The 24223-nt window shown below is 41.7% G+C and overlaps 1 protein-coding gene and 1 long non-coding RNA gene across 2 annotated transcripts in view; one reads left to right on the top strand and one right to left on the bottom strand.

Moving 5' to 3' along the window:
- Window positions 1–24223, bottom strand: part of CHST9 (carbohydrate sulfotransferase 9) — a 233054-nt gene that overhangs the window by 20711 nt on the left and 188120 nt on the right. The window contains exon 4 of the mRNA XM_059139311.1: window positions 8974–9011. Coding sequence (XP_058995294.1) covers window positions 8974–9011 — 38 coding nt within the window. The remainder of the gene's footprint in view (window positions 1–8973; window positions 9012–24223) is intronic.
- LOC131811125 (uncharacterized) lies at window positions 16563–20691 on the top strand. The gene is made up of 2 exons (XR_009345817.1): window positions 16563–16870; window positions 20479–20691. It is a non-coding gene; the product is annotated as an uncharacterized LOC131811125 (long non-coding RNA).

The raw sequence follows: 24223 nt of genomic DNA, 5'->3' as shown, positions 1-24223 counted from the left end.
TGTGAATAATAACTTTTTCCACAGGGAGGATAATAAACACAAGGTAGCTTTCACTAGGGATCCTTCCTGGTACTCTGAATTTTTACTACTCATCTGTATATTTTACAAGAACAGAAATCGGTTCTAAGTGCTACTTTACAAATAAAGTTGAAATGATATCGGTTTCAAGTTATGCATAATGAAAGAAATAAGTGGGATCACTTTTTCTCTCTATTGAGAGGTAGAAAAATTCTCTAGGACACTTTCTTGGACTCCTGAGATTTTGACAAAAGACCAAGGAACACTTCCTCAACAAAATGCAGGTAAACACAAAAGTTCACACAAACTCAAAAGGAATTTCTTGATGGATGCCCAGGGGATCTGCACTAAGGGAGTCTAGACTGTATATACAATGTGGTTTCTGGAGAGTTGGTCTAGTATTAATGGCCACTTCTTGTCTTTTTTTCCTTTTGGGGGGTTTTAGAAATATTTAGGGTGGCCAAATATTGGAAATAGTGAAATTCACACTGATAAAGATCAAACAGTATTTAAAGTTTCAAAATGCAAAGGAAATACGGAGTACATCTGAATTAAGCAATGACAGGTATACACTACAAAAATACTTCTGATCCCTTGATCACTACTTCTTTTTTTTTCCCTAAAGATTTTATTTATTTATTTGACAGAGATGACAAGCAGGCAGAGAGGCAGGCAGAGAGAGAGGGGGGAAGCAGTCTCCCTGCTGAGCAGAGAGCCCGATGGAGGGCTCGATCCCAGGACCCTGGGATCATGACCTGAGCCGAAGGCAGAGGCTTTAACACACTGAGCCACCCAGGCCCCCCTTTGATCACTACTTCTTAAAACACAAATTTTTATGACAACCAGCCATTTTTACTCAAAATGATGACCCCTTAAGCATCTCTTTCCCACAATCCCAAAGATACCAAGTTTTCACTTGACGACTTACTCAATTCCTATTATGAGGAGAAAGCAATATGGGTAAAATAGTTTAAAGGTAGACAAAATCAAAACCAAACCAAACCAAACCCTGTCGTTTGAGTATATACCAAACTAGGATGACATGTTGGCTTCGTGGCCCATTTTGATCAAAGCTTTAATCCTAGAAATGAAAAAGAGACATTCCACTTGGAGGTGGTGTTCAAGCTGGGGAATGCTAATCATTGCACTCTTGGCACCTAGAGCTTGGCTGCTGAAGCTCATTGTTCCGTGTGGAGAGAATAATCCCAAATGAGGTGCTAACCATTTTGGCTCATAAAATCTGCTAAGCTGAAAAATTCCTATTACCCAGATTATTCCTCTTGAGCTCCAAGTGCTAGCGAGGAGGGAGGGATGTGATTACAAAAACCCAAAAGAGAGGAAGAAAAAGTAGGAAAACAGATTGACAAAAAAATCATTCGTGGGATCCATTTCACTGGGTTATCAAGCGGTAACGTCTTACGGTGGTGTGATTCCTTTACACGAGATGGCAAATTAGCTCTTTTTGTTCTTTTTATGAGATGCTACATTTTTGACACAGAGCTTCCATATCCTAGGTTTTCTCACATGAGGGTATATACAATGACACAGTTATAACCAAGAATGAAGAACTTATAAGAGAGTTTTTAGAAGTAAGGTACTTTTCTGGAAAATAAAGGAACACGAGCACATCTTTATAGTTGGTCTATTTCCATTCTGTTGTTTTATGTTCATGGTGTTTCTGCTGGGGCTCTGCTGAGGAAAATTGCCAGTGGGCAGCAGATTATCCCAACGTATGCTTTTTTTCCCCTCAGTTTTTAATTTCTATTCAGGTGACAAAATAGTTTTTCTCTTGGACCAGATTCACTTGATTTTTCACTTACTTAATTTAAAAGGTAATTTAAGGCTTAACAGGAACCTCGGAGTGAGCATAGGCACATCTTGTTGCTTTGGGGGAAAAAAACTTACCATCTTAAGTAGCTGTGTTCTAGGGTCTCACCATCACTGGCTTCAGGATTAGTGTCAAAATTGGGGTGCTGGATTAGGGTGGTCATGGTGGGATCATTTAGTTAATAGGAAAACTTTCAGAACTAGTAATGATATAGACCAATAGCGAAAAGAAAGGAATTCAGAATGATGTATGTCTGGATTCTGATTCCGACTCTGCCGCTCACCGCCAGGTACCTTTAAATAAAGGTATTTCAAACAGTATAGAATAGTGGTTGGTGCTTACACGGTCAAGTTCTATTATTTCAATCCTGGCGTTGTGATCTTAGGCAAGCCACTTGATGAACCGTGAATCCCTTGATTTGTACCTACCTCACAAGATCACTGCTTGTAAGGTTTACATGAGGTTTAAATGAGATAATTTTATGTAAAACTGAGCCTTGAGCCTGCACACAGAAAGCTCATCAAGGGCCTAGTAACAGCGTTGACGGGTATTATTAATAATTGAGTGCAAAGCACTGCAGAACCTGAAGAATTACGGAATCTTTCAAGCTTGAGTTTCCACCTGTAGAAAAAGGAGATTAAAATATGTATCCTCATAGTGTTGTTGTGACAGATAAATGAGATGGAGCATTGAGTGGCTGGCACAATCAGTGGTTGCAATTATTCAGACGCATTTTGAGTGCTTGAGTGAGAACTATCTGCATATTTGATTGCTAATAGATCATGCAGTGTTGCTAATAAACAATTCTCTTAATCTCCGTCATTATTTGCTTCTAGTGCTCATGCTTTTAAAGTACCCGAGGGCCATTTTCTCATCCTCCCTCTGTCTTAAGGGTTTATTTCCACAGACCGCTCTCTGTTGTCTGTTTCCTCAGACACCCTTACACAATATTTTAATTTCCTTGGCTTCCGATTAAAGAGGTGAGCCCCAGCCTTTTGACATTTACACCTACGTATTTTCTAGATAGGAAGCCATCTGACCTTTAATAAAGATCATCTTTTATAAATCCTGCTTTGTTAAACACTATGCATGCTACTTTCACTTCAGGAGCCTTTTAGTCTCGCTTTCAAGCATTCTTAAAAAAAGGCTCGTAAATTGGACAGCTTTTCTAAAGCATAACTTCCAGTTCTGGAAGGTAATCTTCAAAGAGAATGAGGGGGGTGGGATCTTTATGAGTTCCATTAGTGCTAAACTTGAAGTGAGAAACTCTCTTTAGGTCAAAGTTGTCTCCTTGAGTGCATGGCCATTTTGATAAGAATAGTGCGAGGTAATATAATCCCACTTTAAATTTAGAAGTTATGAAGTTCATGCTACACTGAAATTTGAGAAATTCATTCAAGAAAAAAAAAAAAGTCCGGTGCTCATGTCTTGACCCAAGCAAACCATTTAACATTCTACAGGCTGTGGTGGGATGTGGACACAAAGATAAAATAGAGGTGTGGGTCTCCCTGCCCTTTGATTCTTTCATCCCTCTGACAGTGGGACCATTATTCATAGAGACCATGTGCATTCTTAGCTTATCCTTTCTGTTCCTAGCTGAGATTTCTTGCTGGGGAGGGCACAGGACAACGGTTGGTTCTCAAGTGTAGGTATCAATGACGCAACAGTTTGGAGCAGCACCGTGTATAGGGAGTGGGCTGCCCACATTTAGCATCCCTCTGGCTATCCAGACAATAATTTGGTGACTTGAAAAATTCACATTTGACCAGCAATTGGTTGGTTATTTATGATGTGCAAGGTCTAATGGTAGACACTGAAATGAACCAAACATGACTTTGTCTCATTAGGATTAGATCATCCAGTTACAAAATCATATAGGGACAAATAATTGGAAACTAGAGTAGAACATGCAAGGAGCAGTAGCAAAAGGACTGAAAAATAGTATGGGAGCATAGAAGAGGGAGAAATTATTCTTAGCTACATGATGAAGAGTTTCATGGAAGAGGTGGTATTTAAGTTAGGTCTTGGAATATGAGTAAATTTTGCATGTGCAGGAAAAGGGGTTAGGATGATGGTGGAACAGGTTTCTATAGCACACAATTGTTTTACAGAAGGCAGCAGAATGAGAAATGAATCTAGGGAGGAGCCTGCTGTCCAAAGTATTATGGGGGCACAAGGCCCTGGGTTTCACACTCAAAGGCTAGGGTTTTATCCTATAGACAATATATGAGTGGGTTCAATCTGAGCTTTTTATGAGACTCACATATTGAGTTTCAAAGCTGCAGGTGTGTGAGCAGAATCATTCTCAACATTTTTGGGCCCAGAGCAAGAGCACGAATGGAGGCCCACATACTGTTGTGTCTAAATATTTCGAAGTGGGAGAAGGGGGTGGGATTATGGACATTGGGGAGGGTATGTGCTTTGGTGAGTGCTGTGAAGTGTGTAAACCTGGTGATTCACAGACCTGTACCCCTGGGGATAAAAATATATGTTTATAAAAAATAAAAAATTAAATTAAAAAAAATAAATATTTCGAAGTTTCAAAGTAACCAATACCCAATACGTGGCCCTCATTTCCATCCAGGGTCTGCAGCTTGACCAGAAGGGGACCATCCTGGGCCTGGAAGCCATAGGAGCCCTACTCTCCCCGGGAGCCACCCTGCCACTGACGACCTGAGTGGTCCGTGGACCTTTAGGAGGAAGTCAAGGCAGAAGCCATAGTCAGGCCAGAGACTAGATCTGCTGAAGGAGGTGGATGACTCAGTCTCTTTAGGTTCCTTGGCCGGGAGGGGTGGGGGCCAGGGATCATGCTTCACTTATAGCTCACTTTTCTGACCTCAGGATTGCTAAATATCACCCGACGTTTCTAAATATCACCCGAAACTGTGTCCCCCACTCCACCTCTCTCCAAAGCAGAGAGAAGGGCAGAAGTACACCTTAAAGCTATCGAAGCCCCTCCTTCCTTGGTTTCCAAGCCCAACCCCACTCCACTGGACGAGGGGGCCTGACTCAGCTGCTCTGTCCTGCCACCCCTATTTTAGGTGCGCTCCGCTGAGTATCAAACTTCAACAAAACACCAAGCTCCAAAGAAAAAAAGTCTTTGCATTTCTGCGTTTGTGATGTCTGGGGTCTTGGAAAGTATATGACCCCTTTTGGCCTGGTCTAAGGGTTGTGCTAAATCTGAACCCAACTCCTGACCCAGCATTTCTTAGGGTGGGGTAGGAGTGCAGTCTCAGGTTTGTGCAACAAAACCTCATATGAGAGTATAATGCCCAAGGAGGGCTCGTCATCACTGCCAAATGTGGGGGAGGTGTTTTGGTCTGATTTTTGTTTTGCAGCAGAAGATGGCTACAGAGGGTTGGTATTTTAGAAAGCAAAGAGGAGCAGCAGGGAAGGTGAATGGAAAGGCGGTGAACAGAAGCAGGAGAGTTACAGGGAGCAGAGGAGAGGAGGGTCTGGAAGAAGAGGTGCAGGGTGGGGGAGGGATGGGCAGAGGAGGAGCTGGAGGGAGGGGTGTCAGGAGGTCACATCATAAATGGTCAGGGGTCAAAGGGAAAGTTGGGTTCAAGGATCACTCCGAGGTCCCCCGATTTTTATAGTTGAACTGTGTCCCCCAGATGGGTATATATAATTCCTTATTCCTGATGCTTGTCGGTGTGACCTTATTCGGAGAGAGGGTACTTGCAGATGTCATCGAGTCAAGATGAGGTCATTAGGATGGCACCATAACCCCATATGGCTGCTGTCCTCATAAGAAGAGAAGAGATGGGGCACGTGGATGGCTCAGTTGGTTCAACATCCTGACACTTAGTTTTGGTGCAGGTCATGATCTCAGGATCAGAAGTCCCACCTCCCAGTCTGCACTCTGCAGCGAATCTGCTTGAAGCTTCTCTCCCTCTGCCCCTCCCCCCACTCTCTCTGTCTTTTTCTCTCTCTCAGAGAAATAAAATAAATCTTAAAAAAAAGAGAGAAGAGAAGAGACACACAGGGAGATGCCACGTGCCGACAGTCAGAGACAGAAGCTGGAAGTCATCACGAAGGACTGCCGGCCGCCACCCAGCAGCCAGGATGAGGCGAGGAGGGGGATCCTCTCCTACAGGTTTGGTGGGAGCAGGGAGTCCTATCAACACATGGAATTTTTGGACTTTTAGCCTCCAGAACAGAGACAACCCATTTCCATTGTTTGAAAGCACCCAGTTGGTGGGAGTTTGTTACCACAGCCCTAGGAACGAACGCACAGCTCTCATGGCACAGCAACAGGGCTGGCTCTCTCTCAACTGGCCATTCAGTGAGGGTGAGCCTTTGTCCCCGCCAGCGCCTCCCCAACGTGCATGTCCTCTCCACAAGAAATGAAGCCCCTCTCTGTCACCATGCCAAGTTAAAAAAAAAGTCCTAATTCACAATGGGTTTCAATCATCTACTATTCAAAAAGGCATACACAGAAGGTATTAATTTACTACAGGTTTCCCTTGTCTACTCTGTAAGAAGGCAGTTTCCAAGTTGAAGTGAGAAGGTTTGATGCACTGTATTCCCATTCTGTAGGGGCGATATTCTAATCGAGGTTTCGAAGGTATTTTTGGTAGCATTTTAGGGTATTATCTTTCATCTCCCCTAGTAAAAATTATTCAGAAAACCTAAAGGAGATTTCATCTCTAGAAGGAACATTTTTCAGAGAGGAAATGGTTGCAGCACCGAACTGCCAAAGAGACAGCTGAAAAAATGGGTCATGCTTTCATCCCATTCTGGGACATAAGCTGCCAAGCGGTTCACTGCTCATTTTTGTCCTCTTCTCATAAACAAGCTGCGTTAACAAGTTACTTTAAAAAAGCATACTAATTTCCCCAGTGAATTACACAGGAAAGAATCCAGCGTTCCCTCCAGAGAACTCAAATAGTTGTTTGTTCTCAGAGCTCAGGTGTGGTAAAATTGCTGTCGGCTAAAAATGCAGGCTGGCTATTGGCCAAGGGGCTGGAGCTTTCCATCCGCCCCAGCCCTGATTTCTCACATTGGTGTGCAATTCGTCGCTTACTTAATGGAAAAAGAAGGAAAAAAAAAAAAAGGACTCGATTTTCAGTTTCAATTTAATTACACAATCTATAGTGCCCGGTGGGAAGGATTTAGGGGCAAAGATTAATGCTCAACAGTGCTCCGTTTTACATTCTTTTCTGATAAAGAACACTGTATTGATCATCCAAAGTGAGTTTTCAAATTCGTTTTTTAAAAGCCAAATATGGGGGCGGGGGTTGGCCCAGTGATTTAAAGAAGGGGTGTGACTTCATTTCTTGGTTCTCTGCCAAAATCAATAAATTAGAGGTGTAAGGTGCCTCTTTGTATTGTATTGTCTGTGTGTTCGTGAGAGTGGAGAGCTCTTCTCTACTTGGGAGATGAAAGAATAGAAATTCTATAGTAAAATTAGACATACCAGCTGCAGACAGTGAACAACACAACTGTCTGTTCTGAGAACAACTGAATAACAAAATATACTTAAGACCCTTCCTTGTATAACGAAGGTACTGAAGACCCTTCCTCATTATGTTAAAGTCCAAAGAATCTCACTCTCTTATTGGGACTGGAAACCATTATGATTTCATCTGGCAGCACATCAGTGTTTCAGATTACAAGTAAATACTTGGTGTTCTATTTTGGTGTCCACATATTCTGTTAGTTTAGCCAAATGTAAAAAGAAGGAAAGTATAGGAAATGAAAATCTGCCCATAAGAGGTGGCCTTAATATATGTGTTGGTCAACTGCTTTAACTTGTTAACTTAATAAAGAAAACAGGTCTCTTTATAAGAAAAAGTATTCCCTATGTGACTTAAATAAATAAAAATGGTAGCAATAAACTTTACCGGGTAACTGTTGCTCAGCCTTACCAAGCTACTTGAGCACATACAAATAACTGAAAATACAGTGATCAAGAAATGAAGCTCAAAAAGCAAATAAACCACTTGAAATGGCTCACTGATTTTTCCATTGCGCAATGACCGCCGTTTCAAATATCAAGATGGCTGCTGCTATCAGTCAACATATCCAATTACAGGCAAAAGCAAAATGGTACTTGATCAGCATTAAATTTTGCCTCCTGAACTTGCGGTATAGTACATTAGCTTAATGAGTTAACTATTTTTAGAGCTTGATGAGTTACGGGGCATCTGGCACAGATTAGGTGAAGCTAGAACTTAATGGGGGTGGAATGACAATGAGGGCTAGACTTGGAGTTTACCTGGGAGGGCATGAGAAGACTTTGGAAAATGTACTCTTGACTGGTTTAAAAGTAGACTTACCACTCTTCTCCTTGGCAAGGGTGAGTTATAATTAATGCCCAGGGAAAAACCATTAAAAAATAAAAGGACATGGGGATTTGTGTTTGTGAATGGAGCCCAAGCATGCCGCTCTTTGCTCTCCTGAGTGTGCTGGCATGGGCAGCCTTTGGGGAATGACAGTCCTATCACCTCTGGAAAGAAGAGGTGGGGTGGGGGAAGACAGGGTTTGGTGACGTTCTCCCTTGGTTTTATGGGTGGCTGTAGTCAACTCCCTTCAACAGTGACACAGAGTGACTCCATCTACCAGCAAATAAAAATAAGTCTGTGACAAGACTGGGTAGGAAAGCAATGAAGCAGACAGGAAGATGCTGGCTAACCATGCTGCATAGAAATCAAAGACCAGAAGGGAAAGTCAACTTGTATGGTTCCCCTGGGAGGGGTTCTGTTTGGAACTGTTTGGGAGGGAGTGACTTTCAGCTGGTCAATTTAAAACTTGGGAAGCTCACACAGGAGAGTCACTCAGTTAAGGGAAAATTAGATACAAGTGTCTATTTGTAGCCATGAGAATATCAATGCAGAGGTCATGATATGCCCAGGGGAACCCTTGCAAATCAGAACTGGCAGTGTTTTACTCCACTGTTTCCTTTGGTGGGGAGGGGGGGTGGGGGGGGGAAGGAAGGAGAATGGGGAGACAGAGAAAGCAGGTGATCATCCATGTCTGACCAATGTATTTGTTCTCAGAACCAACAGCATGTATATTGCTCATACTTAATAATTAGCAAAACTTTTTTCTCCATATTTACAAATGCTTAACTATTAACATCTAAAGCATAACTCTACAATTTATGAGAAGGGAAGAAATACCTGGTTGGTGATGTGTTCCTGGATTTTTTCTCTAGTCACTGAAAGAGAAAGCAAAAATAAATGTGACATTAAAGTGTGAAAAAATGAATAAAATGCAGTACCGATCCCACTCTGTTCTCACTCAAATTCCAAAGCAGTCAAGGGCTATCTGTGTAAACACTTATATTGCGATATGGACCTTTATGATCACTCCAATAATTGGGAGGAAAAAAAAAAGCCAAATCTTAAATAAACCACACGAGGCAAAAATGTTAAGAGAATGGAGGGGACATCCGGTGAGGGTGATACCCTAAGACTGCATGAAACATTGGCAGAGAAGTAGAGAGATAAAAAGGACTGAGTAAAAACTTGAACAACAGCCAATCAAAGGTTTCCAAACCATGACAACCTGTTCAAGTATAATATGAACACTGAGCTCCTGGAACTTTGAGGACCAGAGAAGGAGCTCTAACATGGCAGGTGGCACCAACACTACTTTTAAAATCTTTTCTTTTACTCCTGAAGATAATAAAGACATTATTATACATTGTTTTTAAGGTGCCGCAGTGATTAAAATGAAAACCAACAGTTTTATGAAAGGTATCTTGGTCAGGACAAAAAAAAAATCATGGTAATTTATGAAAGGTTACAAGGATATAAAGAATAAAGATGCTAAAATGGTAAAGCTTCTTGGTGAAACAGCCTGAAAACGATCAGTGTTGTTTATGTCTTACGTAGAAGAAAAAAAATCCTTAGTAATAATAAATGATCAACAAACCAACCAACTAAGAAAGAGAGGAAAGAAGAAATTTTGCACCACTAGAGTTATTAAGTGCTTGTGAACATCTTGGTATGATATGATACACCCTTGATTAAACATGTCCTTAAAAATTTTTATTTTATTATTTTATTTTATTTTCATTTTTACTACTTTTATTTTATTTTTATTTTAAATAAGATAACTGCGCACTCACTTGCATTTTTAGGAAACAATATAGACCGATCAAGGGTACCATTTACCTAGTTTCACCTGATGGTAACATCCCGTAGATCAAAAGCTAGGATGCTGACACTGATGCAGTCAGGACCCAGAGCATTTCCATCACTGCGAGGATCCTTCCTGGTGTGCTCTTAGAGCCCCATCTATTTCCTACCACCTCTTCCCTCCTTTTAGCCCTGGGCACCACTAATCTGTTCTCCATCCATTTCAGGAATATTAAATGAATGGAATCCTTCATTATAACCTTTGAGGTTGGTTTTCCACACTCAGCAGAATTCCCCAGAGAGGCAGCCATGTTGGCCTGTGTATTCCTGTTCAATCTTTCCTTTTCATTGCTGCATAGTATTCCATGGAGTGGAGGGACAAGGTGTGTGTTGCCATTCACCTACTGAAGGTCATCTGGGTAGTTGCTAGCTATTATGAATAAAGCATCTATCAACATTTGCATGCAGGCTTTTTTGTGAGGGTGAGGCTTTATTCCTTTGGGATAAATGCCCAGGATAACGATCACTGGGTTGTATGATAGTTGCAAGATTAGTTGTTTAACAAACTGCCAAACTTTTTTTTTTAAGACATGTAATGAATAATTGATATTTACTAATCAATTAATGAACCAAAAAAAGCACATTTGAACATTTCACTAAGGATTCAAGCACGAGGCCAAGTATTTTATGAGATACAGCAGCAGCGTAAGGAGCACAGAAATTGGAATGACAGCGTTAAGAACGGACTATCACACCACTGTTACAAAATGCCAGGGGCCAATCTTGGAGTCTTCAGATAATAAGAACCCATTTCCTTCCTTTCTTAATGGCATTGCTCTATGAGATACTCTTGATATGTTTTAATAATTAGATATCTTGTATTGGATTATACACAGAATGTTTGAAGAAGAGGCAACATGATTTGTGGAAAAAGCTTGGCCTTTTGAGTTAGAGCACCAGTCTTGCCTAGAAAAAGGAGTAGAACATCCAGCAGAAGGAAGAGCATGTGCAAAGTTAGGCTACAAGGGGGAGCAGGGTGGGTCCAAGGCATGGGAAGGAAGCCATCATGGCCAGAGTAGAGACATAGGGTGTGTGGTGTAATATGAGGCAGGGAAGCAAGTAACATAGACCACTTCTGGGAGATTTATGATCATTGCAAGAGCTGTGGGAAGTCAGTTATTAAGGAAATTTAGGGCAGGGTGTGGGGAGGAACATTGGAACTATGTGGTCAAATGTGCATTTTAAAAAGAGCACTCAATATACTGTTGGTGGGAATGCAGGCTGGTGCAACCACTCTGGAAAACAGCGTGGAGGTTCCTCAAAAAGTTGAAAATAGAGCTACTCTACGACCCAGCAATTGCACTAATGGGTATTTACACTAAAGATACAAACGTAGTGATCCAAAGGGGCACGTGCACCTGAATGTTTATAGCAGCAATGTCCACAATAGCCAAACTATGGAAAGAACCTAGATGTCCATCAACAGATGAATGGATCAAGAAGATGTGGTATATATACACAATGGAATACTATGCAACCATCAACAGAAATGAAATCTTGCCATTTGCGATGACGTGGATGGAACTAGAGGGTATTATGTTTAGTGAAACAAGTCAATTGGAGAAAGACAATTATCATATGATCTCCCTGATATGAGGAAGTGGAGATGCAATGTGAGGAGTTTGGGGGTTATGAAAAGAACAAATGAAACAAGATGGGATCGGGAAGGAGACAAACCATAAGAGACTCTTAATCTCACAAAACAAACAGGGTTGCTGGGGGTAGGGGGTTCCAGAGAGGGGTGGGTTTATGGACATTGGGGAGGATATGTGCTATGGTGAGTGCTGTGAAGTGTGTACACCTGGCGATTCACAGACCTGTACCCCTGGGGCTAATAATACATTATATGTTTATAAAAAACTTTTAAAAATTATTAAAAAAAAGAGCACTCAATGCTTGTTGCTAACTGCGAAGAGGCAGGAGGGGAGCCTGGGGTGGCAGCAGCAGTATAAAGCCTTCCCTTTGTTTCCTTAGGAACCAAGGGAACTCTGAAGTAACTCAAGAGAAAAATGAGAGCCCAAGCAATCAGATCATCATCATCTAATAACGCAGCAGCCCACTGGACGCTGGTGAACGGAGCAGAGAACAATCTGGTATCTAATCTCAGCCCTGCCATTTACTAGGTGTCTGATTTGGGGCCAGTTAACGAAGGCCCAGCCTGTTTGGCCATCTATAACTAAGAGTTCACAATATCTCCTTGTCTCCAGAATTGGGAGGATTAGAAGGAAGGGAGCATGCATTTCGCAGGCAAAGGATAAGCGATGGGCATTCCAGGGAGTTGTGACAGGAAGAATAGTCTCAGAGGCGAACAGAGGGTGTATTTGGATGAATCTCGAGAGGTTCTAGTGGTTTAGAGAATGAGAGCGTATACCGGGGCAGGTGAGAAGTAGCGGGGGTGGGAAGAGACTAAGAGAACAACCTTGGGGCGTCTCTGGCTTGAGGTGAGGTTGAGAAGCGTTTTTTTTTTTTTTTTTTAAAGATTTTTTTTTATTATTTATTTGACAGAGAGAAATCACAAGTAGATGGAGAGGCAGGCAGAGAGAGAGGGGGAAGCAGGCTCCCTGCTGAGCAGAGAGCCCGATGCGGGGCTCGATCCCAGGACCCTGAGATCATGACCTGAGCCGAAGGCAGCGGCTTAACCCACTGAGCCACCCAGGCGCCCCGAGAAGCGTTTTTGAGGCTGTGGAAAGCCAGCAGAGGTTTTACAGCAGGGGTGAGGTGACCAAAGCCGTGCTTGAGAAAGATGACTTCGGTAATTGTGTGGAGGACGGGATGGCGGTGAGTGGGAGACAGGAGGCAGAGAGAGCAATGAGCATGTCCAGTGCTCAGGCAGGAGGGAGGAGGTTTTCAGGAGGGAAAACTGGGATGGAAGGTCGCCTGGTCTTTCTCAAGTAAGTTCTGGAGACTGTGTGGATGTGGCAAGTACAGGAAAGGGAGCGAGGGCAAGCCCTAGGTTTTCAGTGAAGGGAACGTGTAGAGACTGGTGTCCCCAAATAGACGGGGGAGGGGAGAAAGGAGCAGAATATAAAGAGAAGTTATTAAGGGAGCCCTATGGGCTTGTCCCCATAACTAAAATGAAGGTATCTAGGTTATGAAAACTGACATGGCAAGTATGGTAAATAGAATAATGCCCTCCCCCCCCCCCCGCACCCACCATGTCCATATCCTAAACTCTGGACCCCGTGAATGTCGGACCTTACACGGCAAAGGGAATTTACAGATGTGATTAAATTAAAGGTCTTGAGATGGGAAGATTATCTGGGATTATCTGGGTATGAGCAATGGCATCACAAGGGTCCTTTTAAGAGAGAAGTAGGAGAACCAAAGTCAGAGGAAAGGGGATGTGACAATGGAAGTGGGGGTCAGAGGGATGCCGTGGCCAAAAGAGGCCACGAGCCTGGAAGGTGGTCAGCCTCTAGACTTGGAAAAGAGAAGGAAGTGGATTCTCCCCTCAAGCCTCCTGAAGGTATGCAGTCTTGCCATACCTTTCTTCTAGTATAGTAAAACCCATTTTGAACGTCTGACTTCCAGAACTGTAAGAGTAATACACTTGGGAGAGCCCTGGCTCCAGCTACGGGTAGGAATCCAAGACACAAACCTGGGCCATGTCTTGGGATGACAAGACAGGCTGGATACAGATTTCCTTGGCAAAGGATCCAAGTGAGTCCAGGATTTGGGTCATCTGTCCAAAAGAGGAAGAGGCAGGTGACAGTTCGTGTAGAAGTGGCAGGAAACACTTCCATGTTTCGGATGGACTTAATTAGCAGGTCAGGTGCAGCTCAGACAACAAGGTGGGTGCCATGCTGGGGGATCGAGGGGTAAGGCAAGGGCTGATTCAGAAGATAACAGGGCAGGCTTCTAATTCCTGAGGTCATTCAGTCGCTAGAGGATCCCAGGGACTCAGAAGCCAGACAGACCACTTCTGTGAGTTACAGTTATTTAAACATAAGAAAAATCATCTCCTCCCTTTAGCTATTAAAACTCTAATGACTTAAAATATAAAATTATATAATTATTTTGTGGCCCTAGTGGTTATGATTGCAGTTAATGATAATTTTTCTTTTCTCCTGCTTATGGGTAGTCTTAGGCTGGTGGAGATGTATACGTTCTCTGGCCTATGCAGGAAAAAAGGAGGGAATCCCACTCCAGGAAAACCTAAGTCATTCCCAAGTTTATTCAAATCATATCTGAAAAAGAGGAATGGAATTTTCGGTATAAATTGTAACTGCATAAGCCCTTGCTAATAAAAGATTAAGAAGTATGCGTTTTAGCATCTTTTAATTATTTTTTCTAGCATCTTGAATATACAATGTTTGAAATCTCTGGTTGGATCAACATTATTTTGCTCAGAGGTTTGTGGACTTTGCATACTGATTCTTTCCTGTTTCCAAGTACATTTGCTTTTAGGCTATTTTTATTCACTTTAAAGGAATTTTAATAACTTTCTGTTGACAGCATGGACAGCTGGTCTTGAGAATTAAAGAAAATTCACTTGCTGACTGAGGAAGGAAGTGACATCAATGAGCTTCTAAAGTCAGCCCAGAGGGGGAAATTGGTTTGTGAGAGAGTGGCCTTTCATTGCCCTGTATTTATCGAGCGATGCCTTGAGATGCAAATTGCTGTATCAATCAAACCCATGGTGCCTACCTCCAACCAACTTCGCACAAACTGAAGGAACAATGCCCTGAAACACTGAGAGAAAAAAGGATGAGGGGTGCAGGAACCTAGGGGCTAAGTGAATTATGGGAGCTCATGATCCCCTCTCTGGGCTGATACTTCCTTCTCTGTCAAGCCTCAGTTTCTTTGTCTAGAAAATGAGTTTGATGCAATCTGTTGGTTGAAGTCAGTCTGTTTCTGTGACAGATGGTACCAAGACCATGTCCCCATATATATAGTGTAGAAATGTTATCTCTCCACTTGGTCCTGAAGAGTGCTATCAATTGCTTTGTATCCCCCGCTGAGAGCTATCTGGAAAGAGTGGTCGTTAGGTAGTCATATGTAGCTACTAACTTGATCTCTTGACACTTTAAAGATCGGCATTCATTGTTTATAACTCTACTGCAGAAAAAGTCAGGCACCCAATTGGGACTTTAAATAACAATGACAATAGTAATAACAATTTAATTGTCACAATAATGAATGACTTCATTCTTCACCACCATCAGAGAATTTCCCTCTGGAGCTACAGCAATCCATTTTTCAAAGATAAGTGTGGTGCAAGTGGACTGCACGCACGTGCGTGTGTGCGTGTGTGTCATGTGACACACTTGTGTGTATACACACATGCCAATGTGAGGCAGGCAGGAAAGTACCTAGATACATTTTATGGTACGAGCTGAAAAACTAGATTGCTATTATTTATTTCTTAGCTTATTTTAGTTAAGTTGGTTACAGTGGTTACAGTGACTGGTTATTTAACTCAAATTCAAATTATTTGAATTTGAGTTAACGGTCTATTATCAAAGTGAATTTAATTCAGCCTAAAAGATAGATGCATTAATACTGGTTTCTTTTCTTTGTCTCAAAATATATTTGGGGTATTCAATTAAATGTTCATATTTTGTGAGTTCAATATGTAATCTGAACTACTCAAAAAAATACTGGTTAAGTAAAGAATGGACGAGCTCTCAATAGCCACTGTCCTCAGGCCAAAGGATTTCAGACTATCCCCAAACCTAGAGATACTTTGAGTCTACTGAAATTCATTCATTTGATCCTACAGCAACATTTTAATGAGCATCTATTCTGGACAATACGCTTGGTGTGCTGGAGGCACAGAATAAAGTGGAAGAAACAGGATGGGCACACAAAAAGGCAACCATGTGAAATCACAAAGCTGAAACGGATTATTGGTAAATTGTATACGTATGCAGATCAAAGGGTATTTAAATCTTGATATAGTAGAAATGGTGACAGATTTACTTTCAGACTTTTCTGCTCTTGGCTTTACCGCTATCAAGCTCTAAGGTACTTAGTAAACAACTTTACTCCTTCAGTCTTTGTCTTTGGTACATAACGATAGTGCTTCAAGGACAAAGGGTTTCTAAGATTGTTTCTAAGTACTTAGGCTCTTTGGCTCTAAAAAGAATGAGGGAGCTTGAAAATTTCCATAGAATTGTCACCGCCCCCCAAAAAGAGGTGATGTTTGGTGGGGGCACCTAGGGATGCCTCATGGAGAAGATAGCATTGGATCTGTAGGACATTAGCAGAAGATGATTGGAAGAAAGTCATTTTACCCAGGAGGAAAAGCATGAGCAAAAGCACAGAATCAGGAAGTGCGCAGGGGAAGGTATGGGAGTTGTAAACAGTGGCCCTTGACTTCAGGGGAGTCTGTACCTTAGCGAGGAATAAGAGGCAAGGCAAAACCTGTGGGCTAAACCAGTGTCACAGAGGGGTCTAAATACTTAGGGGGAGATTCTGACATTTGTTTGGTAAGGGAGCTCCGGAAGGTTTTTGAGCCAGAAATTGATCAAAACTGTTTAAAGATAAATCTAACAATGTTATGACTTGAGGAGGGGGACCGCTGGTAAGAATGGAGGTGACTATGACACACTGAGTGAGCAAAGTCGATGTAACAATTCAGATGGGGGGCTGAGGTGGTGGGACAATGGAAAGAAAGGAATTAAAGATGGTCAAGATCTTTTGTGTTCTGGCTTGGTGTGTGTTTTTTTTTTTTGTTTTGTTTTCAATTTTTTATTCAAGTATAATTAACAAATCCTATTATATTAGTTTCAGATCTATAATTATAATGATTCAACAATTCTATACATGACTCAATGCTCAGAGGTGACCAAGAGCTTAAGCTTAAGTGACTTGGGAGAAGATGTGCTTCATGCAAATGTGGAAACAAGGAAGTAGAGCCCGTTTAAAGCAGGTAATTTGGCAAGTAATGGTGGAAATGGGATCATCAGCTCCGTTCAGCAATGGTTAAGTTTAAAATAAAATAAAATAAAAATAAAAATATTTTATTTTTAAAATATAGAGTGAGCTCAAGGAAGAGGTGAGTATCAGGCAAACTTCTGCAGAGAGATGACTAAGACTTGTTTTACAAGTAGAGAGACGGAAATAAATGTCAAATTACAATTTGGGGCAAGAGTTGTATTTTACTTATGTTTGAGTGGTTTGATGCCTCCTCAGGTGATGGAATTCAAAAGTTTACATCGTTTGCAGTGAGTATGAAGAGATGCTGTCTCTCTGCTAAACTAAGACAAGCTAACATAAGGATTTACTGTCAGGCGCTAGCAAGTTAGAAGACTAGTTTCAGAGCATATCTTCTCACTGGTCCCGGATCCGAGTCAAAGGTTATGAATTCTAACTCAGGAACAGCCTGATGGAAGATGCAGGGGGCAAGGTATGTGGGAAGGGGGCAGAGCTTCCATGCTCTCTGGGCAAGCCAATCTCCTTGGATCTGCACTGTTCTCCAACACAGAATGTCACTGAACTCTGTCCTTTAATTAATTACTTGATTCTTTTATGGAGGCTGCTCTGCATAGCCAGGATTGATTAAACCACTGACCACTGGTGATCACACTTAAAGAAGAGTTTTGCTTTCAAATTCAAGCAGGATTTTAAGTCAAACAAGTTTTGTTGTTGTTGTTGTTTTTGTTTGTTTGTTTGTTTGTTTGTTTTTTTAAAGAGTGACACTAAATGGGAACACTGAAGTGAGCTGGTTAATTCCTAGCTAACTTGTAGACTGCTAGGAACTTCTGACAATATATATGGATCTTTTTTCAATTAACTCTTTTCCATACATCAACACTTACTCACTTAAGGCTAGAACCAGCTGAAAGGGTTGTTAATGGGCTGTAATTGTTAGTCAATCTAGCAGCTTTTTGTATAGAAGGTAAACATACCTCCAGCGTTTGTTTGGTAGCTTAGATCAGGTTCCTATGGAGAGAAAAGGAGAAGGCTAGGGTTTTTTTCACGGGTCCCTCTGTAAGACCCAGGGTCATGCTGTGGCATACAGTGGGTCTGTGGTTCAGGCAACAAAGACCAGGTGTAAATGGGCAACTTTTGGGTGGCTCTACAGGGCACCATTTTTCGGGTATCAACCTACAAGATCTACACTGGAGAGGACAGATGCTTGGTTTTTATACTTTTATTTTATTTCCTTTACTTTTAGTATATTTTTTAACAATTTGGGGAATGTTGCCACTGTTAGTTTGTTTTACATTTCAGAGTTCCTAAGTATCTTCTAATCATCTCTCCTAGCCCAGGGGTGGGGGTAAAGAGTGAGAGGTTGGGGATGGGGGAGATGGTAGAGCACAGGGAGGTGTCCTAAGTCAATTCTGGGTGGGAACTCTTTTTTTGATACCCAAGAAATGGTAGAAATCACAAGGCTCAACATGTTGAGCTATGTTCACTATGGTTGTACCCTAGTGACTTCTTTCATCAAAGACTTACTTATTTTACATCATTAAAATTAATTAGAGGGAAATTATTTAATATTCATTTAAATCTAAATTGATCCCTAGCTTCTCGCTTTTTGTAAGAAAAGATTTGGGGGTTTTAGAGCTTACCATTTTTTTTTTTTAACTTAACAAGAAAACATGTTGATTATTCTGTTTTTCAATGGTAACAGAATAATTTTCTTTTGTTATTTTCCTTCCTTTTGGAAAATTTATATCTCTGGTTAAGTTTGGTTGGTACTGTGACAGTAAAAATTTGAACAAAGCACTTATACTCATAAATCCCTAAACCATTTCATAGATGAATTTTTATGTGATTTTTTAAATTTGAAAATCTCTCTCTTTTTTTTGCCCTTGAAAGAACGAAGAATATAAACCTTTGAAGTTTGATGGTAAGGCAAATAATAGTAAATCTGCTAGCGTGCCATAGTGAGTGCTTACATCTGTATAATTCTTCTTACATTTAAAACACCAAATAGTATAAATAAGAACTTAAGATGAGAGGAGGTAAATTTCATCATTCTCTGTTAACCAAATTAAGGTCAATAATATCTTGGTAGTTTGAATCACCAATCACAATCTTATGTAACGAGAAGATCCCTTCTTCTTGACTTTGTTAAAATTCAGTAAAAAAGAAAAAAGATTTTCTTTTTTGTCTGTGAGGGAACACTTGCTATGTAAAAACTGGTTATAATAGCACGATGCTAGATCTGAAATAACTGGATACATTCTGTTTCTTCTGTAATAATACTGACCCTGGGAGGGGTCTGTTTCAGAAAGCAGCCTGTGAATACTTGTTATATTAAATTGCTACCTAAGATTTCTTCCACACACGTCAGAGCATTTCTGAAATCTAGATCCATTGTAAGGATTAGCTATACAGCAACGATCATAGAAAGTTAATTCAACACCCTTGATTGTAAACAAGACAGAAATTTGAAATTCATGAAAGTCTCATCATGGCCATTGAGTTGAGATGATTTTCAGAAGGTCTGGGTCAGAAACAGAAGACAAGCGAGGATGCCATTTCAATGCCCTTGGGGAAAGGCGAGAAGGCGAGGAGATCCTGAGGCAGGAAAATGGTATTGGGAAGTAGAGGAGGGACCCATGGCTGAAATGTGCAGCAGGTAAAGGCAACTGCTTGATGGGTTAGTGAAAGGGAGAAATCAAGACAATTGGCGGGTTCCAAGTTTGGTGTCTCCTTGGATGGTGATACCGTCCATGGAGGAGTTTTAGAGGGTAAGATAATGATTTCTAATGGGTACATGGTGAGACACCATGTGAGACATCTAGGGATGAGATGTCTAGAATGAGAAGAAGTCGGGCTAGGTGTGATCAGAGGAAGAAGTGCTCAGAAAGCTAAAGAGAGAGGCCGGAAAGGCATAAGAAATGAAATGAGGAAGCGAGGGTGTGGTGTCAAGGACATTAAGTCAGGAAGGATCCGCTCTCACCTTACTGGCCCTGGAGGCACAATGACCACCCCTTAGGAGGGGAATTCATCAGCCTCTAACAAAACGTCATAACAATTTGCCCCTTGAGTCAACCTTTTGACTGCTACTTCTAGATCTGCCCTCGAAGATACACCCGTGCCATATGGTTTCTTGAACAACCACATGGTTGTTCAAGAAAGCACTAAAAGGAATAACAGAAGACAACAAACAACCCATTAGAAACAACTAAAGTACACCCACACAAGAGAGAACTATTTGTTTATAAAAGCACACTATGGAAAATGTCTCTGAGATAAGAACATGAATATATCTATATGGTTCTATTTGCAGAAGAAACGTAGAGGAAACAAAGCAGAGACTATTGAAAATACTTCTTTATGTGGAAGGGTATGGGTGGGTAGGTTGGAAGAGAGTATACATGGGAATAAGAACTTTGTGAGAAGACATTTTATTAGAGTCGTGACCTTTGAACCATGTAAATACCTCACGTACCCAAAATACGCCACCCGTCTACTTCTCCACACAGTGTGCTTTCTGCTGCCTCAGGTTGTCTCCCTTCAAGAATTCGACAGACTCATTTTGTCAATATGATACTTAAAGCCCGACTCCTCTGCCCCTTCCAGGGACACCACAGACTCTGGATCTACTATTACGTCTTGTCGTCCTCCAGATGTACACTTTTACGTAAGGCTGGCAGTTACCTCCAAGCTTCTAGAAGTCTGCAGCCTGGAAAGTCATTACCGGGACTAGTCGTAAAAGCTAATGTGGGTGCTTATTACTGAGCCGTTGGGTCTATTTTGGAGAACTCGGAGAATAAAAAGATTAGCTGCCTTCAAGCTCCCCCATCTGTTCAAATGGAATAACTTCATGGAGCCCTAGGGTGCCGGGCGGCATGGATTCAAGCTTGTACTTTAAAAGAGCGTTAAAAAAAAATAAGTGAAACAACTCTTTATGTGTCTCTTCAAATGTATACACTTCCTGCAACTTAAGGAATATTCTATAATGGTAGGATGTAGTGATTAAGAACACAGACCTGGGTGTTAGACATACATGGTTTTAAGATACATGAGCACCAACTCTTCTGTTCACCAGCTGTGTGATCTTGGACAATTTACTTAGCATCTCTTAACCTTGTTTCTAAACTTCGTTTCTCTAAAGTAGGGATTATCAGAACAATACCTACCTCATGAGGTTTTCATAAGGGAGGAATGACATAATGCATGTACCATAATTAGCACAATGCCTGGCACATAGTAGATGCTCAGTAAATGCAGCCAGTATCTCTTATCACGATTATAGGAAAGACAGAGGAAATGATTGTAGGATCCAAGCATTTATCGCCAGGACAACCAAATCGTGGACTTACCAGAAGAAAATTTTAGATACACTTAGAGAGAATTCATAAACTTCATTTTACACAAGAACATTGAAGCAAAACTGAGATCTTGATGTAGCTAACACAGGTCTGATAACATGTACTAGAGCTCTAAAGTTCTATAAACATTGGAGAAGAGAGAAGACAAATACTGTGTGATCTTACTTCTGTGTGGAAGTCAAAAAAAAAAAAAAAAAAGAAAGAAACAAAAATCATAGGGAAAAAGATCAGACACGTGGCTACCAGAGAAGCAGAAGATGCCGTGGTTGGGCGGGGAGGATTGGAGAAAGGTAGTCTGTCAAAAGGTACAAACTGCCAGTTACAGATAAACAAGTATTACGATGAAATGTACGATCTGATGACTACAGCGAACACTGCTGTTTGATACACAGGAAAGCTGTTGACAGAGTAAATCCTAGGAGTTCTCATCACAGGAGAAACCTTTTTTCCTTCTTTCTTTGGTTTTTGTTTTATCTATTACGGGATGATGCATGCTCACTGAACCTATGGTGATAATCATCTCACAGTATCTGTAAATCAAACCATCATGCTGTACTTGAACTTCCACAGGATAGGCATCAATTATTTCTTACTACAAGCAGAACAAACTGGAGAGGAAATCTAAATCCATATCATATCCTTTATTCCCCTTGCTCACATTTAATTGGGCCACTAAGAAATCAGTGTAAAATGCTACAGGTTTACTTAGAGGCAACTCTTATTTTGTACGTTTCAGTTAACTGCCTTCCTGAGTTATTTGTTATAGGGAGTGTACATGCGTTCTCATCCATCCATCTGGTTCCTGGACTGGTGCCTGGAAAGGCCAAGCTGCCTCTGCTTTGGTCTGTTTGCATCTGTCCCCTACAGGGGGCTGGGAGGGTTTTACCACCTCAACAAAGGACAGTCACGTATTCATGGGAGTGTAGGCAGGGAAAGAATGCTTCCTCTCCCCACCCAGAAACAAATATGATCATTTCAAACTTCAAATTTCTTTTTCCCATTTAGTGCACATCACTTACATGGTTTTGTTTTTTTTTTTTTCCCTTGATGCATAAGCAAGAAAAATCGAAACTAGGTCCAGGTCATGGTAATGGACAATCTAGTGTTCCCTATAGCCAAGCTTCTGAGGCCTGCACAAGGAAGAGGAAACATCTGTGCCAAATTACTGATCTACCCCCCCACCCTCCAACCCGGAGCTCCCAGGTCTCCAGGCCCTTCGCCCTCCCACCGCCAGCAGAATTGTCTGCTTGCCACAAAAATGTACGTGCATTCCAGGTTAGCAAAACCATTTTCTATGTGCGTGGTGATGTGAGAAAAGGTGGAAGCTCTGTGTGGGAGAAGGAGCCGCTTGGAGTGCTGTCCTTTCAGAAAGGGACCAAAGGAAATGTACACGGCCCAGCCTGTGTTTCACAGTATTGCACGTGGATGGAGCACGAGGCGATCCCAAACACAAAGGTGCAGAGCAAGAAGTAATATGGGAGGTCTTTCTGTCTCATGGTCAGTCAAGAAGGCAGGTGCTTTCATCTAGAACATAAGAGGCACACCTACTTCTTCATGTTCAGAAGCGTTATCTGCTGCTTCCCTTCATTCTTTGTTGTCCAAAGTCAAGACCTTCTTGAGAAGCTTCTTTAAAACAATGTAAAACTTGGGGGCACCTGGGTGGCTCAGTGGGTTAAAGCCTCTGCCTTCGGCTCGGGTCATGATCCCAGGGTCATGGGATCGAGCCCCACATCAGACTCACTGCTCAGCTGGGAGCCTGCTTCCTCCTCTCTCTCTACCTGCCTCTCTGCCTACTTGTGATTTCTGTCTGTCAAATAAATAAATAAAATCTTTGGAAAAAAAAATGTAAAACTTAGTATGAGGAATCACTCCCAATGAACAGCATTGGGCCAGGCATGATTTGGGTTTAAAATTTCAGCTGTGACTGGCCTCTGAGCCTCAGGTGAGGAGGGTCACCTGGTCGGTGGGTCATGGCCCAGGCGGCCCAGTGCAACTCCCAGTGCATTTCACTGAACATACTCCTGTGAGGTAACCCGTACTGGTGCCCAGAGAGTGTTATTTCCACTTGCAAGAGCAGTTCAGTTTGCTGGGAGGGCAACCAGTTGGTAACTATGTGAAGACTGGTGTATGGAAACCCGAGTTGGAAACCCGAGTGAACTGGCAACATAGTATTTATTTACTCCAGTAACAGTCCTGCCTTTTATAGATCGGAACCCCTGGGCAGCAGGCCATCTGGCTTGCCCTTTAAGTTGACCCTGGCCTGTAGCACGGGCTTTGGCAGGCACAGACCTGAGTTCAAGTGTGAGTACTGCCAATCATTAGTTGTGTACCTTAGGCAAGTTCTCTAACATCTCCAAGCCTTGACTGCAAATCACAGAGCTCTGGGTAATGATGGGAGGACTTCAGGATGTTTCTTGGCAGACTCGATGAATAACCCGCTGCCAAGGGCCTAGAAGAGCTGACTCCATGTTCTCTCTTCTCTTTACCCCCTGCAACCACAGGACAAAGCACCTGGAAAGTCAATGGTAACTAGCTTTCTCAGAACCACCAGAGGCTGAACCCTTTCATAGGCATCAGAGAGGCTTTGTGGCTGGACTGGTAGGCCTAGGGAGAGACTCAGGTAGGAAACATCTCCTAGTAGGACAAGAAAAGATAGTCAAGAAGTGAACACTGAAGGAAAAAAAAACCCTCTGGAATTCTGACAATCACTCAGTGAGATGGGATTGGCAATTAAAATGAAACAATGGTATATGATCCATCTTGGTCGGGTAGCAAAAATATGTAATTTATTCATAATGCTGCTTTCATTCCTTTCAAATAATTGTTTTGTTCTTTTCAAAGTCTCTAGCATTCCCAATGGGTGGATCCAACAGATCGTTTAATGTGAGAAGTGTAAGTTAGGAAAATTCAATATTGTTCATAATTCCTAATAATTTTTTTGGTGGGGGGTTCCTGAGTTTCTGAGTGTCCACTGAGTGTCTGACTTTTGGTTT

This window comes from Mustela lutreola, chromosome 11, assembly GCF_030435805.1.
Source record: "Mustela lutreola isolate mMusLut2 chromosome 11, mMusLut2.pri, whole genome shotgun sequence".
In the NCBI taxonomy this organism is placed as follows: Eukaryota; Metazoa; Chordata; class Mammalia; order Carnivora; family Mustelidae; genus Mustela; species Mustela lutreola.
Note: the sequence above shows the minus strand (reverse complement) of the source record. Positions and strands in the feature narration are given on the sequence as shown.